The 19,573-nt window shown below is 38.9% G+C and overlaps 1 protein-coding gene across 3 annotated transcripts in view; it reads right to left on the bottom strand.

The window, feature by feature from the left end:
- Positions 1-634: 634 nt before the first annotated feature.
- SMAD4 (SMAD family member 4) overlaps positions 635-19,573 on the bottom strand; it is a 29,422-nt gene continuing 10,483 nt past the window's right edge. Inside the window, exons 3-13 of one of the 3 annotated variants that reach the window (XM_069775228.1) lie at positions 18,586-18,760; positions 18,141-18,170; positions 16,318-16,533; positions 14,402-14,521; positions 14,160-14,270; positions 12,286-12,336; positions 9,998-10,181; positions 8,855-9,023; positions 7,469-7,607; positions 5,472-5,718; positions 635-3,592 (exon numbers count right to left, since the gene is read on the bottom strand). In XM_069775228.1, the coding sequence (XP_069631329.1) occupies positions 5,507-5,718; positions 7,469-7,607; positions 8,855-9,023; positions 9,998-10,181; positions 12,286-12,336; positions 14,160-14,270; positions 14,402-14,521; positions 16,318-16,533; positions 18,141-18,170; positions 18,586-18,760 (1,407 nt within the window). In that variant the 3' untranslated portion in view covers positions 635-3,592; positions 5,472-5,506. Of the gene's footprint in view, positions 5,719-7,468; positions 7,608-8,854; positions 9,024-9,997; positions 10,182-12,285; positions 12,337-14,159; positions 14,271-14,401; positions 14,522-16,317; positions 16,534-18,140; positions 18,171-18,585; positions 18,761-19,573 lie in introns of all 3 variants that reach the window. The other 2 variants (XM_069775227.1, XM_069775229.1) reach the window with 2 other exon arrangements.

Consider the following 19,573-nt stretch of genomic DNA (forward strand, 5'->3'; position numbering starts at 1 on the left):
ACTGAACGGGAGAGTCTTGGTGACAAGGAATTAATCTGTGGGGAGAACTTGAGTATTTGGTGTTTCTGTACATCCAGGAAGATGTTGTGGGGGGAAGTGTCACCATTTGCATTAGTTATTTAGGGGTTCAGAGGGGGTTTTTGTCTTTTTTTTTTGTTTGTTTTTTTCTTTCTCTAACCATGGGATGCAGTCCCTTACTGAGATCAGCAGAGCCCCAGAGCATTACAAATGTATCGCCTGCCTCCTGCTTTATTCCTAGATCTCATGACTGGAGGTGGTTGGTATTTTATTCATTTACTGGGAAGAGTTCTGCAGGCTGGCAACTGCAGGAGCAGATGGAGTAGAGTTCCTGTGCACTTTTTAACACAGGATGGCAATCACTCACCGACACGTACAGCTGCAGAGACCTGGTACTTGCTCTGGACTGCGCTTGGCTTTGGGTTCGATGCTGGTTGCACCGAAGTATTTGACACATGGGACTCCAAGAAAAGGACCGACCCTCTGAAATGACAGACAGTCCTGTCCCGGAGAGCTCTCCTAGCCACGACACAGTTCAAGACCGCAGCTAGAAGTTTTGATAACTGTCCAGAAACAGTAAAAGCTGTCCACTGAATGAAATAAGGAAGCCAGAGACTTGAATCTTTACCTTTTTTAATCAAAAACATACTCTGTTACAGAATTTCAGGAAAGTTAACTACAGTATATTATCCACAAACTAGGTCTAATGAAAAACATACAGTAAGCTACAAAGGAACTACTGGGAATTCTGTTGACCGCTTATCAAAAGGCAATGGCTAAAAGAAGAAATGCTTAACTAGGCTTTCATGCTCAAAAAACCCTCTCACAGTGAGTTTTGGGTTATGGGTACTTCACAGCTCTCAATCCAGCTGAATCACAACTTTGTAGCGCTACCAAACTTCACCAAAAAGACACAGAAAAAGGTACTGGAGCAAGAAAGCACTAGGTGATTTTGGTGAGCTTGAAGGAATGGAGTCCTGTCAATTTAGGAGCGATGTATCACTCACAAGGCACAACAGCAGCCAACAGCACCAAAACCTCTTGAGATTTTGTCGACAGTAGTTCTGCTTTCCACCAGGTCTCACCAAGTGAAACTTTCACAACGCTGAAAAGTCAGGTCAGTTCTTAGGGACCTCAGCAGCATTGTATGGTGGCAGCATCAGCATAGTCGCACGTCCCAGATCATTTTCATAAACACGCAGCTGGGAATAGCATTTTGGAAGTGGATGACATAAGGAAAGGATACGTTCAGCACCCAGCTCCTACGTGACTGGTGGAGAAGCACTTTCCAATGGATTCGTTTCCCTGTCCAGGACCAAAGTGCTGACTAGCTGCATCAGGGGTAGAAGCAACCAGCTTAGTGCTCATGAATAATGCAAATGCCCTGCAACAGGCAACCTGCAAACCTCAGTCCCAAGAACACTGCCAGGGTCCTCAAAAACCTGTCGCCAGTCATGGAAACACTCCTGTTCCCAGCAGGACCAGGCAAGGCCATCGCTTTTAATGTTGAAGTCTTACTTTAAAAACAAGAAGTAACCTCTCAAAAATTGTGTCCTTAACAATACCTGACAACTAAGCATCTTGTAATTTTATAGAGCAGATGTTAAGTAGCATGGGGCCTGACAGGAGAAGAGGGGGAGGAAAGAGGATTTCTTAAATGAGGTCTGAATCCCACTTAGAGGAAGACCCATCTGGCTGTCTTGAACGGGTTAAAGAAGTGACCAGTGATCCCAGTCACTCTGCGTAGCAGAGTAAAAATGCAAATCAAGGAGACAGTCCTTTCTAAAGCGCTTACTCTTCAAAGAAGAGATTAAAGATGTCTCAATAAAGACCACCATCAAGACGTAAACAACATTTGAAGGGTTCAGAGGCAGAAGCCCCCCCTATATACACTGGCATAGGAATTTTTTCATGGTTCCTAGTAAAAGAATTGAGGCAGTCGTTCCTGAGCTACGCAGAGAGGACACTGTCGTCTTTAGAAGTGTCACAAGAAGTAAGATGGTCTCAAAGGTAAGGCACAGGAGTTGGACACAAGTTCAATGACTACTGCTGCTACAGACCTGTTTTGTGACTGGGGGAGACCCTTGTCTCCTTTGGACTGTAGGTCCCTCTCTATAAAGCAGCCAGAGTACTTCCCAGGTCTTCAGTACACTAGAGCTGTTAATGAAGTGATTTATATTGCTGCCGGGGGCGGGGGGGGCAGGTCCCTCAGCACATCACTCTCATGAAGTCCAGAAAAGTGACTTCAGGAACAACCATTTCTAACCAGCACCGCTTAGCAGTTATGGCTCCTTCCAAGGGATTCCTGCTAGAATTAAGTGAGTATTTTTAAACCATTGCAGCAAAAAGGTTTCCTTTCCTACATCTCTACTTTGTTAACTTTAAATGCCCTGGCTTTCAAAACAGTAACATGGCTAAAGCCATCCAAACCTTCCGGTGCTAATCCCAGCCCTCCAGTACATGAAGTGATATGACAGAGTACTCCAGCACAACACTTTTTTTGAGGAGTACATAACTGAGGGTGACAAACACAGGGGTAATTACTTCATCGCAAGAGCTAAGCGGACTAGAGATGGGAACAGGACTGCAAGGAAGAAATTGCTAGCTGAAAAAAAAACCAACTTGTTGAATTCACTGAGTTTGAGACAGTCAGAGCTGAAGAGGAGATGCAATTCTGGCATTCTTGACATCCCTGCCTACGGTGCGTATGGGGATCATCACGGCTGTCAAGGAGCTGTAGCTCTTTTTTGAATCTTAGAAATAGACATAAATGCAAGCCTGTCAAAGATTCAATGTGCTGCAGGGTTTCCAATCCATTATGCGCTGCCTTTTATGCCTTGTCATAAAAGTATAAAAATTAAGTTAAAGGCATATTAAAAACTGACAATGAGATTCTCTCATTTTGCCCTTTAACAGTTACAAGTGCATCTTACCGGTAACTGCCTGGTGGATAAGATGAATGCCATTTCAGTATTTTTACTGCCTCACACAATGTTCAGGTTTCTCCTGATGTGGGGCCTGTGATTTCTTGGTTCTGATAAACTAATCTGACACTATTTCATTGTTCTACTCTGAATGGTTTGGGGCATCTAAATACTACACTGTAGGTATCATTCACTGTAGGTAGAGACTTAAGGAGGCTTGCAAAAACATCTGCAAAAAACCCTAGTCTTAACAGCTGATTTTTTTCAGACTGTAATACAGGCAAGAACACCAACAGGCGGAAGCAATCTTTCACTACTGTATCAAAGTTCGGCACAATCAAAAGGTAAGCAACTGGAACAGAGGGTCTTCTGTGAAGTAGCCATATACAGATCAGTCATCAGAAGCTAGATACTTCCCAAAAGCTGAGGCACCTCGAACCTGGCAGTAAGAGCAGGGCAGACAATTCAAAAGGGAGGTTGGCAAGAAGAATGTGTAGCCAGGCTTTTCATTTCTTCCCCCAAAGCAAGTTTTCCGTTGTGGATGAAGTGTAACCGAGCCACTGGTTAATAAGCTTCTTCGGAGGATGTAGTCAGAATCCTCTACTCGAAGTGTTCCTCAAGAATCTGAAGAAACTTGCTTTTCGGACAAACTGGATCATTAGGAGACAAAGGAAAATGAAAAAGGTTTTTAACTGAAAGCAAACACTATTTTTCCAAACATCAAGAAGTTGCCACATACGAGGAAAGAAAAGTGATCTCATTACAAGTTAGTCTGAAGAAGGCAACACTTTTAATGTAAATATGCTAAAACCTCATCCATTTCTGGCCATCGCTCCAAAGTCATCTGTCCTCTGTGCTTCCACACCCATGACTGAAACAATGACTGCTGACTTCTTTCGTAAGAATTTCAGCATATGGGGGAAGCAATACCTAAACACTGCATGTCACAGCCCTCTACAGATTCCTGAAACTATGCAAGAAACTTGGCAAAAAGCTTCTGAATAATCTCTTCCAAGACTTCTACTTGTGTTAACCACTACAACTGTGCTGCCAGGTCGGCTCACGGCAGGCAGACCGAGCTGGCAGCGCTTGAAGGACTTAAGTTGGAGTCTACGTACTTCTAAGCCTGTTTAACTAAGCTCCAACTCCCTACGCACCTGCTGAAAAATAAGGAATTCCTGCTCCCTCTTCATACCCCATCAAATAGCCAAAAGAGATATCCTCAGGACATGCTTTTACTGAGAAGCAGTGAAAGTAAGAAAAATTGGACTTGCTTCCTGGCAAGTTTAAACCAACAAAAATTCCTACCACTGTTGGCTGCTGCTGCTCGTCTTGCAAAGAAAGTAATCCATCACTCAAGATCAATGGTTTCAAGGTGCAGAATTACATAATAGAAGCAAACTAAATTTATAAAAATCAGGGTTTCATAATTTTATTTATACTATTAACTAGAGAGAAAGCATACATATTGTATCTGTCATACAGTCAATACATTTGCATTTTTTCTACTATAAATTCTCTATACAAAGTCATTGCCAATTGATACGGTCATTGATGGCATAGGGCTTAAAATAACCAAGAGGTATAAAAACAAGTTTGCCATCTTGCCCTGAGTGGAAATGGTGAACAGATACAAAAACTGGATCCTAAATATTGATGTAATATTATACATGATTTAATGGTATATGCAAGTAAAAAGAGTCATGCAACTTTTTAAAATACCTGCCAAGTTTTACTTGAGTAAAATCATAGAAGTCAGTAGTAGTTATGAAAATATGTTCCTGCCATTAGGTACTCATTATGCAATTTCAGTGGCAACTTTGCAGACTGGGTATTTCATGTTATATTTAAATTGAGTGCCAGCACTGACAGTATCCATTTCCTTTAGTGTTTTAAAACTCACGTGTCTATATAAATAAAAATCTAAGATATCTTTTTTTAAAAACTAGTGAAGGAAAAGCCACATTTCTTTTCCTTGCTATTTTTAATCAATGCCAACAACATATGTCTCATCCCTCACTTTTTGGCAGCTTCTACGTTTTAATCTGGAAAAATCATAACAAGATAGTCAACAAAATAAAGAAGTCTTCTGTTAACTATTGTTCCCTAAAAAGAACATCACAAATCAGTTGGAATTTTAAAGTTGCTATAAGGTAAATGTTTGTAACTATTAGAAGGAATTTTCAGATATAAATATATATATAATATATATTCTGCATACAAAAGGCTCCTGTGAGGCTTATCACCAAGATGCCATAATAGAGAAGGAAAGTTTTGAAGGGAACAAACCCAATACTGTAAAGTCTCTATAAGGCATTTACCTTTCAATTTAAGCCCTGAGCCATGTATTATGACAATTAAGTTCTGAAAATAACTGAAATCCAAATTCTGCATGTTCAGTTTCTTTCTGCTAAGAGCAAGGCGGCAAACACATTTTTAAAACCTGGTTTTAGAAGATTAAGCAGAACAAAAGTAAAATATATCTTCAGGTTATAAACAGAATTGTATTTTACAATCCACCATCCTCACAATATAATGGCCCACAGCAGTGCAGCAGAGGGATCTCAGTCTAAAGGTTGTGGGTCTGCAATAGGCATGGTATGAAGTACTTCATCTAGAAGCTGGAGGGCACGGTGTAAGTGAATTTCAATCCAGCACGGTGTCTCTTTGATGCTCTGTCTTGGGTAATCAGGTCCCCAACCTTTTACAAAACTCATCCTGAGTATGCATAAGCGGCGAAGGTCATCTACACCAATTCCAGCAGCAGCTGACAAACCTAAACAGGAAAGGTTTCAAGTAAGTGTTCACAGACATGTTCTTTTATCATCTGTTTGTTTAGCCATTCCTGTTTGCTTGGCTCTTCCTTCATGCACAGTTCCCTCTCACCACAGCCAAGGCCAATCCACATTTCTAGATCTCTGCTATAATGAACGCAGCAATTATTTTGCATTTCTTCCCATTAAAGCTTTTTCATCATTCTGCAATCTTGAAAGGGTGCTGAAGTATAAAACTCCTTATAATAAAGCAGACATGATGAAACCTAGTGTCTTATGTGATACAATCCATGTAAATCTTATTCAGAAAATAGTCAAAAAATACCAATGCTTGAGGTTTGCCAAATGCTGCATTTTCAGCATGAGAACTCAGACTGACCACCTGCAGGAAGCTGGATTAACAAATTACACTACTTACATCTAATAAAATAAAAAGATTAATACAGCTGGCAAACTTCAAATTGCAATACATGTTATTGCAATGTTATATATATATATATAATACAATGTTAAATACATTCCCCAAAATGCCTTCAGCAATTTGTAGGATAGCTGGAAAAAGGCACATGGCAATACAGGGAGTCCAGAAAACACTATGGCACATAAAGCAGCCCGAGACATGTAAGTACTTAGACTTTTAAAAGTACTTAGGTACAATTTCAAGGATCTAGGATTTAGTAACTAAAAAAAAAAAAAAAATCTAACCCAGAATAAGAGGAAAAAGCAAAGAAAGAGGAAAAAGCAAAGAAAGAGGAAAAAGCAAAGAAAGAGGAAAAAGCAAAGAAAGAGGAAAAAGCAAAGAAAGAGGAAAAAGCAAAGAAAGAGGAAAAAGCAAAGAAAGAGGAAAAAGCAAAGAAAGAGGAAAAAGCAAAGAAAGAGGAAAAAGCAAAGAAAGAGGAAAAAGCAAAGAAAGAGGAAAAAGCAAAGAAAGAGGAAAAAGCAAAGAAAGAGGAAAAAGCAAAGAAAGAGGAAAAAGCAAAGAAAGAGGAAAAAGCAAAGAAAGAGGAAAAAGCAAAGAAAGAGGAAAAAGCAAAGAAAGAGGAAAAAGCAAAGAAAGAGGAAAAAGCAAAGAAAGAGGAAAAAGCAAAGAAAGAGGAAAAAGCAAAGAAAGAGGAAAAAGCAAAGAAAGAGGAAAAAGCAAAGAAAGAGGAAAAAGCAAAGAAAGAGGAAAAAGCAAAGAAAGAGGAAAAAGCAAAGAAAGAGGAAAAAGCAAAGAAAGAGGAAAAAGCAAAGAAAGAGGAAAAAGCAAAGAGGAAAGCACCCTGACTCTCTCTTCTTCCTCTTCTCAAGAGTATTAAGTTTCCCTAAACCTAGTCACGGACTTGTCATCCAGTAATCCCCATTGAGTGACATTTTTAAGAGCTTAGATCTCAAAGATCGTTTTTCACGCTCAGGTCTAAGCAGCCAAAAGTATCTCTGTTTAAAGTAACAGGGTTATGCTATTTGATGTCATATATAACACATGTTCTGTTGTACTGCAACACTTCTTGCAATACAAGAAGTAGCCACTTCCATACCCAACATTCCCTGAAGACTACAGAGTGAAAACTGGTGTGTGGAGCAGGTACAAAGTGAATGAATACAGACTTCCCATGATGCCACCCCAACCCCACTCCTGCTACCTCATTCCAAGTTCATTTGTGTTGTGGCAGGGTAGTGGGTGGCTGGGTGGGGGGATGCTGTTATGAGGGAGAGCTGTGTTATCAGTTTTCGGGTAAGGACAAAAGGGGACCAAGCAGTTAATGTACTTACTAATGGCTGGGGCTATTCCACCTACTGATCCTGGTCCAGGGATGTTTCCGGCTACTGCTGCAGCTTGAGCAGCAGCAGCAGCTTGGGCAGTGGCAGCCTGCTGTTGCATCTGACGGTGACATTGGCGTAAATCAAACACCTTAAAAAAAAAAAAAAAGGTATCAAACCATGCAGACTTAGCAAAATCAGTGAAGGAAAGAATTCCTCAACTCCCACCCCCAACAACATGGGCCTCTCTGCTCTCGCAAAGCAACTTCTACAGTCTCCCCGTACACTTGGGCAAAAGCAAACCTTCCCTGACTAGTTTAATTTCTAATAGAAATAATCCATTAAAGCTGATTCTTATAGACTCTTCTCATATGACATTACCACCACTGGCAATACCAGAACTGGTCTGAACTGAGCAGGCTAAAGTAGTACGCTGCACGGAAGCAACTGCGGGATCAAAGTCTGAAGGATGTTACAGGCTGATGAAATACTGACTTTTTAGTTAAATCTCAGGATTTTCAGAAAATAGGCATATAAATAAAAATGGAAGCCAACAAGTTCTACTTAACTTTGTCAGGCTTTATTCTTCTTTGCTGCTTTACTGAAATAGGTTAGTCTATTTAAAAGAAATACCAATAATTGATAGGCCTGAAGTTTCAGCAGCTAGGTTTCAGGTCAGTGGCCTTTTACATCTTTGTGATCAGGCTTGGCACTACTATATACAGGAACTCATAACAGAAAGCTCATGCATAGAGGCCAGTGGGGCTTCTTTCACCTTCATTGCACAATCAGCCTGCAAAACTGAGGATTAAAAAAAAAAAAAAAAATCCTGCAAATTTAAGCAGTTTCTCTCATTCAAGAATGATTTTTTAGAAGTGTGACTTGTCCTAAATAAAGTTTCAAGTCTGGCAGAGTCATGTCCAAGTAAGAATCTCCTGAAAATAATGTTTCCACGCAACCATCTGTGACCTCTGGATCACTTCATGTTCATAACACTAACACACACTTTACTCTTCTACTGCATTTACACAAACTTTCCCAGCTTTTCTTGTTTTGGAGAGAGAGTAGAGAAACAGATAACCTATGCTAAGAATTTTAGTAGCAGTTAATTTAAAACTGTCAGTCTAAAAATACAAAAAACTGCTATCAAGATTGTTTGTGGTGAAATACAAAATTAGTTTCTTTCGTAGTATCTAGGTAGTAATATCTTCCTGTTTAGAGTAATTTTAAAAAGTCATCTTAAGTGACTTGTCAAATGGAAAGGTTTAGTTTTTTTTAGAAGGAAAATCAAAAGCAAAGTTACATTTATTTCAGCGTCTCATAGCTTCCCTAACATTCACAAGAACTAAGTGCATGCTGTTGTCCCCCACTATTTTCATCCAGGACCATCAAACCAACCTTTATGTATGCACTTGGGTAAATCTTGTGAACAGCATCCCCTGGTGCACGCCCTGCTTCTCTATCCAGGTAGTAACTCTGAACGAAGACTGCATGGTCGCTGAGGCATCTAACCCACACGTCACCTTCTCCTTTGCACTCCAACTGCACCCCTTTACCTATGTGCAACCTTAAAAAGAAAAACAGTTCCAATGCACCTGTGTATACATACTATAAATGAGACCTTGACTAAATAAACCATAAACAATTCTCCAGCTCTACAGTCATCTGTGATACCTTAATTTACACTTCACTCATACAAAGACTTGAAATTGTAGTTATTATCTTGGGTATAAGCTAGTATATAGTTACACAAAATCTGTAAAGTAAGAAACCATCTGTAATACCATGTAAAGATCTATGGGAAACAGAGAACACAGAAGCAGTGACATTCAAGTAGCAACTACCACACTCACTGACAACACAGAGCTGGGATACTAAACGCATTCAGTTCTGTTCGAAAGTATAAAATCCCACAAGCATGCTAGTATAGAAAGTCACTCAAGTACATATACAAAGCCACATTTTAAATGCAGAACTGTATGTTCATTTGGATCACATTACAGCAATCTAGCATTTTGATTGTCACAATGCGACATTTCTGAAGACATGGAATCATTTCCTTTTCGTTTCAAAGAGGAAAAAAAGTTGCAAGATTGCTTCAGTTCTCTATGCTTCCACATCAAAGCCTAGCAGATGCATGGTGAGAATGAATGAAAATCCAACTAGCTCTCTATCAACCTTCCTTTGCTCCTTTGACAAATCTATATATTGCAGTTATTCTCACATCACTCTGTGGTGCGGAGAGCTAATATTCAGCTTGCATACATAATGGCACGAGTTGCTAATTTTATCCTTGAAGGCACAGCCTTTGAAAGCAATGAAAAGCAATGCGCTATTGCAAAGCACTGAAGGTCTTTGTCACACAGTTCACATTTTGAATGCATTACAGTAGTGGCCTAGAAAGATATACTCTGCTATAGTTAATTCAGTTAAAAGAAACATACCGTACTTGTAATTTCAAAAGGGAGGCACACACTGAAGGCAAACCAAAATATTATCAAATACCACAGACAGCTGGAGCTTTTGGGATCTGCAGAATACCTTGCTCTCTCAATGGCTTCTGTTCTATGCACGTTGGAAAGCTGGCCCAGGCAAAAACGGTCTCCTCCAGAAGGATCCACATATCCATCAACAGTAACAATTGGACAGCTTGAAGGGACCTTAAACGTTTCCCCAACTTGCACGTCCATTTCAAAATATGCGATTGAACACCAATATTCTGGAGCTAAAGAATATATACAATTAACTGACTGAAAGGCACAAAAAAACCCTATAAACCCATTTCAGACAATCAATTAAGCCTTCTGCAACTCCATTTGTCATTCATAGTAAGAGTGCACATTCACATAAGCAAGTTCAGGTAGACAAAGATGTCTGCTAGCACAGAAAAGTACTACATACTGCAACCAACATGGGCTTGTCATTTTTATTTAAGCACATGTCAATGCTAGGGTTTTTTGTAGTTAAGATCTTACAAGTCCTTGCACACTTTATAATGCCAGCTAGATTTTGTAAGCCATCTGCATTCCTGCACCTTATGACTATAGCTTGATTTTGTCTTCCTTTAGCATGAAGTAGTAATATATACATGCCTATTTGTGGCTAGGCTGATTGGAACTAACTCTCAAACAGACCTGGCTTAAGATAAGTAACTACCTCCTAGGTGAAGTCAGTTTTCTCTTTCCTCCCTGCAAAGTAAACTGGATTTGGAAAGCAGGGCAATGGGGGAGAAACATCAAAGATCACATACTGATCTTGTCTGCACACAGGAAAATCAGGCATGGGATAAAACAAGGAAGCATTAAGCAAGGGAGCAGAACAAAATGGCATGTTTTAATAGCAGAGAGGTGCCTTTTAACTCATACTATTTTAAAAAGAAAAACTGGCTACAAAGGAAAGATGATACTTGGAAGAAGCTACCACATGAGGAAAGGAAACTCTGACTCCCTAGAGGATGCTACTGAAACCCACTCAAGTAAGCGAGGAAACCTGACAAAGCACTCAAAGTGATTTTGTGTATGCGTATCTGCTGCTTGTGTGCCACCTGGGAGCAAATGGCTTGTCAAGCCTTCTGCACGGTTTGTTTTGCGTGCTTTTAAGTGTTAGAGTTTCTCTCTTCAGACACATTAAAACCTAAAGTTGCCATAAGCTGAAGTCACTGGGGATCTCAGGGACTCGGCACCTTTGCTGACTATAAGGGCCCATTTCCACAAAAGGGTAACACAGCTGGCACTTAAGCAGCTTGTTGGGGAGGGCAAAGAAAATCAGTGCTACAGTGTACTCAAAATAGGGGAAGCAGAAGACCTAATGTGATGGGACCTAAACACAGCAGCCTGATAAGCCAACAGGAAAAAGAGCTCTCCCAGTGCCCTAAGTGGTACTCATCCATTACAAACAGCAGCACCCAACAGCACACCTACTTGTCCTAAACTGTTGCTCTGGTTTTATTAGAATAAACCCAGGTACCTGAATTCCTTTAATTTGTTTTATCTTCAAATAAATACTCATGTCTCTGAGGACTGAACAGGATGAAATCAATAGGTGAATCAATAGGGTGAAAGAGACATACTAAATAAGATGAAATACAATTTAGCTACAGTTAAGTTCAGCCAGCAATTATCAACACTTTTATTTCTGGTACTGATTTAGTCACTGACCAATGAATGAGTTAAACTTTTAGGTTTTTCAACTATGCAGCTCTCCCTGTGCAGGCAACAGCTTTGGTTGCTGTTGTTAAAAACGGAATACCACCTTGCACCTGCAACAGAGCTAACTTGTACCGCAAGACAAGACCTCCTTGGTTCCACGAACCACCACCATTAATGAAGACTCTTGGAAAGAGCAAGCTTCTAAGCAAAGGTCCAAGAGAAACTTTAGCACCAAAATGCTAAGGAGGGCAATACCTGTCTTTCAGGGTATCTGGCTGTGATGGTGGACTTCTAGACTATAGATCCAAGAGGGCTTTGGCATGACCTAAAGCCCATGATGTTTCTAAAAGCAGGCAAAAGTACAGCTTCAGGCACCCTGCAAAGTTTAGGATCGAGGACATTCAGAGTTCAGACACCTCTAGGGTAGGCACCAGCTCAGTGTGGGTTTGAGGATTGCAATTTTTTACTTAGGCATCTAAATTAAATTCCATTTGCAGCCTATCTCACCATTCTAAGACATAAAATAGTTCCTCTCCTCCTTTCCTCCCCTTTTGAATATATATCTCACAAATTTCAGAGTACTTGATACCAAAAAAAAAAAAAAAAAAAAAAAAAATCAGACTCAAACCACAAAGTTATTAGCTTCCACAATATTAGCGCTACATGTTAGATTTTACTCACCAGGATGATTTGATATAGGAGGCTGGAATGCAAGTTCATTGTGAACTGGCCCTTTAAAAGAAAACATGCAATTTGTTTTACACAAGGAAAAATAAGGTTTTCTTTCTTAACTTGTTTTCCTATGAAAAAAGACTTGTGAGGACACCAGATGTTATAAATCCCAGTAATTTCTGAATCAATTGGCCAAATCTGACAGGGGAGAAAAATGCCTACAGAAGAATTACACTCTTAGAGGTCTCCTAAAAATTCAGAAGTTGAGTAGAGCAAAGAGCTCCATTAGTATCCCAGGAGGAAAGGCTGCATGCTGCTCAAGCTAGACCCAGCTCCAGGAGAGAGCAGAAACCAGATGTAGCACAGAGATGTAATAGAAATAGGACTTAGGCTTCACATCTGTCCCAAGTTGAGCAAGGCGAGAATCATTGTAGAGAGGCATGTGATATAAATCTGTCAGAAACCACACTTTCTTAGTTTCATCAATCACAGAACAAGTTGCCCAGCATGCTGTGGACTTGACCATAAGAAACACTCCCTGAAGACTGAAAAAAGCCCTAGAGAAGTAATTTTCTAAAGGAAAAAATACTGAATACAGTCTTTGTATCGGCCAGTTTATTCTCTCCACTTTTATAAACTAACTAGGTCCCTTACAGGCAGCAGAGAACAAGAAGGAAAGACTTAAAACATAGTATTATAAGTAACAGCAGCTTTTGCAACAAGATGTCAAAACAGGCACAATGTTGGTAGGTGTCAAAACATGCGGCTTTCTGAAGTGAGAAGAGCAGCCAAGAAAAGCTTTATGTGGTTATCACCAGCCAGTTACAACTATTAATTATGGAAAGATACATGCACTAAGAAACATTTATACAATATCTACAGCACCAGTAAAGTCTTTACATACTCATATTTCTGACAAATAAGATGACAAATGAAGTGGTATCCTAACAGAACAAAATAATGAAACTTCATAACCGTATCTAAACCACAATTTACTTGATAGAAACAAGCTGAAAAGTCATTCTAACATTAACTCACAGTATATTCTCCCCTCCACTAATGACTGCTACAAACAGGTGATCTGGTTAAGTACTATATTAGGAAATAAAGAACCGTTCAAACTTTTTGCCACGAAATTTAGAAAAAACTTTAACTGAGGGAGGGGGGTGTGCACGCTATACTCTTATGATGCATATACTGTGCTAGACACTTACACTAGAAGTTTGATCACTTTTTTTTTCCTTCCTATCTCCTGTACCTTAAAACAAGAAGTTGTGGTCCTATTTTGTAGATGAAAAAGATTTTCAAGTTTGTGTGCCAAATGTACTCATGAATCAGGTTGTAGCAAGACCACTTTATTGACAAGTACTTTACTGCATGAGCTTTCACAAAGTTCTTTTAAACAGGATAGTGTACACGGACACACATCTTCCAAAGCTTAATGTAGATTGTTACATCATTAAGACATGACTTCAGAATTTCTAGAAAATAAAAACAGCCAGGAACTTCCAAGTTTTGAAACAAAGAATATCCAAACAACACATCTGAATCAACTTCTTTTTCCACAAAGGAAATATTTACTACTAGATTGCAAAGCTTTAAAAATAGAGGTTTAGAAAGGAAATGCTGGTTTTGTTAGGTACAGTAAGACATCTATAATATAGATGGTATAGCGATCTGAATTTCTAATCTCTGCTGCTTTAATGGAGAAAAGTCCATCAAGCTCTTACATTTAACTGTCAGAATATATTAAACACAGTAACGGTAGTTCTATAACGAAAAAGAAAAAAAAAAAGGATTTGAGGGTAAAGAATAATCACAAATGAGCCCCCACCATTCAACAGAATTGAAAACGAAGTGATTTGAAAATCTGCACTACTTACAGTAATGTCCAGGATGCATAGGTGGATGATGCTGAAGATGGCCATTCTGGTGGTGAGGTATGGTAGGTGTGTAGGCTGCCGTCCGACTTCCAGTCCAAGTTGTAGTACTATCTAGAAAAAGAAAGGAGTGGTTGATTTTTAAGGGAGTTTTTTCGCATCTCACTTCTAATCCTCTATTTCTCCTGAACATTTGGAAACTGGTTTTAGAAAACTAAGAAGAGTGCACATATGTATATACTCACTGTGATGGTAAGTAGCTGGCTGAGCTGTAAACCCATTCTGCTGAGTTCCTGGCTGAGGCCCTGAAGCAATCTGTAAGAGTCCATCACTATGGCTACCTGTCAATATACTGGTAGGTTGACCTGGTAAAAGAACACACTACCTATTCATGAACGTTCCAAAATTTTAATTAAGAAGAGCTCAGCAGTACTGGGTAGGAAAATACACCCAACTAAGGGCACTGCAATACACAGTTCCTACAAGTTTGGTTTCAGTATTTTTTTCCACCCGCCAGAGTGTCTTAGGAAACTTGAAGCAAGATGCTCTGCATCAGCTGATTTTGATTCTGACACCCTTCATAAGTTAGGAGTAGAAGTATGCAGAGAACTCTGTTTATCAACCGCATCTTTGTTTTGTTCACATCTTGTTTTTCAGTTTGAAAGGAAAGAAGAAGAGATGTCACAGGTTTTATTGAATAACATAGCTGGAGTAGATTTGGTATGAATCCAAACAGGCCAACAGTAGGTCCAATAAGTTGCTTATTTTCAGCATGTTATAACTACTGTTCCTAAGGAGGACACTCGCTTAAATTTACATTCCTCCAAAACATACTGAACAGTATTTTATTTTTAAAATTAGTGCTTGAATAGAGCTGCATACATCACTGGACTCCTTCCTGAGAAAGTTGCTGGGATTTTTTTCTCCCAAATAAGTATCTCAAGAATTGTCTAAGCTTTAAAGTAAAACTACGGATATTTCAGAACAGGTTAACAGAGTTTGATTTTAAAAGGCTTCAGCTCAGCCATTAACACTAAACTGACCAGCAGTTTCACAAGTACACTTGCACTCTCAAACTGGTGTGGCTAGCAGAATTTAACACATTGAAAACTTGAACTAAAACCTAAAAATGAGCTTTTTTTCCTGTCCACTTGGCTCCCAACAATTATAGCACTGATGAAAAAAGTTACTGACTACAAACTGCTGTACAAAGGCAATACAATTAAACTGCCTATCCTTTTTTCTCTCCTGGAGACTAATACAGACATCGTGTCTCAGCTTGGCAAAACCACCATTAGTTTTAGCAAAAAAGTTGTCAGCTAAAATTAAAGAACATTATCAAAACACTGTGCCACCATAATTCAAATCTGATAACATGAAATCCATTATATTCACACATCTTTGGTATTAAAGTGACGAAGAGTATGTGAAACCCTTCCAAACTTCATGGTTTCCCTACATCAGGGCTGCAGGACACTGCATACATAACTGCTTTACTGTCCTGGTGGAGTGAAGAGTGAGGTTTGATGTTGGTAAACCAGACTCTTCCACTTGTAACAAATACACACAAAAAAGTAAGAAAAACTTCAATGCAGCATTCCAATGGACTCATGAAAATATTAATTAGGGCTGTTACTTTGGTAGTACAGTGCGCCATTATAAAAATAATCAAGTTAAAACTGTAAGACTCATCTTGTCAGCTGTGGAACACTAAAGAATTGTCTGAAAACCTCTCGATACTGCCACCTTACAGTATATCCGTTTGTTGTACCACTTGCTGTTTTAGTAAAACAATAAAATTTTTCCATTCCTACAGCAATTGTTCCAATAATAGCCATAATGTTTTGTCAGTGGTCAATTGTTTTAACATCGTATTAATGAACCTTTGGCATATCCAAAACAGTCTTTTAACACTCATGTAGTGTCAGTCGCATTGAAAAAAGACTGGGTCACCAGGAAAAGCTGCTCAAATTATGCTCGAAGTCAAAACCTTACGTTAACACTTAGGAGACTGCCTAGATCACACTGCCCCACACTTTATCAGTGTAGTGTGGCAGCAGCACAGTTCCAATGCAAGATCTACTTTGGCAAAAATCAGTGGTTATCTTTGAGCTTTCTCATGTTCACAGTTTAGTATTTCATATAATCTCGATGATCTTACTTGTTGAAGCCACAGGAATGTTGGGAAAATTAGTGGTGCTGGTAGTGCTAGCCTCAGTAGGAGCTAACATGGCTGGGGTGCTATAAGGCTCTGTAGATGCCCTGTTACTTGGTGGATGCTGGATGGTTTGGACTGAATGGCCTTCGGCAGAAGACAATGACGGCTGCCCCTCGTAGTCGTGAACGTATTCGTCTTTCACCAACATGCTTGATGGAGCTGTGAAGAAGCAAATGGTTAAACTTGCAAAGCAAATCTATTTTCAGGATTTAACTACAAATTGCACTGCTACTTTCAAGCAATAACAATGCTATTAAAACTACTGCGGAGAGGATTTAACCTATATAAACATTGCTAAAGCACTCCTCTAAATTACAAATAAACACTTCCAAATCAGCAGCAGGAAATTTCGAAGCATAACTGGATGGAAAAACAAACTGTTTATTTTGCTCACTGCTATCAAACAAGCAGTTTAGTCCCACAGTAGGAGACTCCAACAGCATTTTGTTTTCTAGTCCATCACTGTGTGATTGGACATGGTTAATAAAAGGGAAAAATATGCTTTTTGTCAAGCACCTAACGTTAATGCAGTAGCTAACAAATTCCTAGTATACAAGTAAGAACATACATAAAGCTCCTATGAAAAATGTAATTCACGAACATAGCACATTAAAAACTTTATGCATCCCTTAAGTAATTTTAAGCAACTCCCATCCAAATTCACTAGAAACATCAAATTCACATTCAAAGACAATATAACACTACTCTATACTTAACAACGTAGCCACTAATTCAGAATATTGCACATACAGTGTAAGGAAATTACAACCATCACCACTACAAGAATTTATTTCTGTATATCCTATTGAGCATGTTCAAGTAAAACTCTTGCACTATATTAGCTCCCATTCTCATTTTTAAAGCAGCTTTAAATATATTAAAATCTGACAGTAATTTTCTGTTTCCTGCTGCAAAAACAGTAGCACAACAAGGAAACACTTACGTATTTAACTACTGGCTAGTAAGCTTTGATTCTGTACAAAAGGATCATTTTTCAGAAGACACAGGTAACAACGCATATTAGCAGAGATGAGCACACAAGTTAAAGCTTGTGAAGTTAACAGTTTGTTGGGTTGCTTGGGGTTTTTTTAAGTCATTTTTGCTTGAATACTTCTAATAATGTGCTAAAAACATTGATTATCCAATTTTCCTTCTCTACGAATTTCTTCTGGAAGGAAAAAAAAATTTAGTTTTGAAATAAAGCAGTTACCAGCTGGCTGCAATCTCAGATTTCTGAATAATGTTCATTGGACATTTAATGTCCAATTTCTCTCAAGTTTCAGGGAGAGCAAGAATATTAGACTGCTTCATTCAATTGCATATTAATTACAGAATTTCTATTATTTTCTTGTTAAACTACTTATTAAGTTATAAGCATCTATTATTCCCAATTCAGTTAATTAATATATCATACAGGTGCACACATTTTGGGATGTTGGGTTTTGGTTTGGTTTTGTTTGGGTTTTTTTAATTAGCAGCATTCAACAGTGAGGTTTTTTGGTTTTTTTTTTTTGTTGGGGTCTCTAAGTTGCAGTGAAAACAGAACATACCTACAGGCTCAGCTGAAGCCTCAATTTAAAGCATTTATCAATACTTGCCTCTCATATGATACTTAGCTGGTTTTCCAAAACCAGAGAGACAAATGCATTTCCATCTGCTCTCTATACTCCCTCCCAAGGAGATACACAGGAATAAACTGTGTACATACTGAAGAGTTTAACACAGTTTGTGCACATAGAAATGCAATAGTAAACAGAACTACTTACCAGAACTCTGTAGTGTCAGTCCTGAGAGATCTTTAAAAGGAAGAAAAAGAAAAGGGGGTGTGGAGGATTGTATACACAGAGATCTTCAACAACATTTGAACATTAAGTTTATAAGCCTTTACAAATTAGTACTACAGACTCTACATATTATACCCCCTCCATCACAACACAAGACTCAACGCTAAGTTATTCCTAGGAAACACATTAACTGTAAGAACTGTGTGCAAAGCCAACAGAAAGACTTAAACAAAAGCCACAAACTGTTCTTTCAAATTTGGAATAAAGGTAGAAGAATAATTCCATTATGAAGATGGACAAGAGCATATGAGAGTAATTTATAATTAGATCATTAAAAGTTAATGTTTCTAATTTAGGCCTGTATTTTCTACACTCAAAAGGAAAACATTTTTCCCACTGTTCCATTTTAAATCAAGAGTCTACTTACCAATGCCAGGCGATACTACACGCTCATAATGGTAAGGATTTACACAGACACTGTCACATTTTAAGTCAAAAGCATACTGACAATATTTAACATGCTTGAGTTCATTTTTATGAAGATCAGGCCACCTCCAAAGACGAGCGTAAATCACATGAGGGAATCCCTTGCGACCAGCCACCTAAAAAGTTAGACACAAAAGTTGATTGGGAAAGTAGCAAGACATTTCCCTTTACTTAGCGAGGAGCAAAGCTGGAAGAGGACAAACAACAACACAGCCTCTCTCCATCATCAAAATATGAAAAAAAAGGTGGTGTACAGTTTACCCAAGTTCTGTACTCAACAGAAATAAATTTCTATTAGGGTTTTGCTACAGTTAAGTCAACACTGTGATTCTTAAGAAAAAATATTGGATACATAATGGCAGAAGCAGAATTTGTGCTTAATGTAGTATGTATGGTCACCTTCCCCACCATGGATGATGAAGGAGCTTTGCCCCAGAAGAAGAGGAACGAGGCACTAAGCTACACTATAAGGAATTTACAAGTAGAAGAATGCCAATCCATTATATTGGAAAAAAAAAAAATGCTTCTAGGGTAGACAGAAAGCTAGCCAGCAAACATGACATCTGTCCTGGAACAAGGAAATCGCAACCCAAGCTATACAGGTACTGAGTACTGACGATAAAAGGCTAACATAAATCCTCAGTGCAGACTCCTTGGAGTACCTTAGCAAGGGATCATAGGTCTTTCTTCACACTGCTGACCAACACAGAGCTAACAGAAGCTTGTAGTGAAAATACCAGGATAAACAGCCGAATTTGTTACGTGACCCTGCTTTTTACTGCCACACACACACTCGTTTAGAACGGCTGATCCAACGCCTTCTGCTCCTTTTGAAAAAAAAAAAAAATCAACTACTGCAGCAGTCCAGAGCTCCAGCCACAAAACATGCCTACAAATGGGGGCGAAGGGGGATGCAAGAGAAGAGCTAC

Source organism: Haliaeetus albicilla, chromosome W (genome assembly GCF_947461875.1).
Source record: "Haliaeetus albicilla chromosome W, bHalAlb1.1, whole genome shotgun sequence".
Classification (NCBI taxonomy): domain Eukaryota; kingdom Metazoa; phylum Chordata; class Aves; order Accipitriformes; family Accipitridae; genus Haliaeetus; species Haliaeetus albicilla.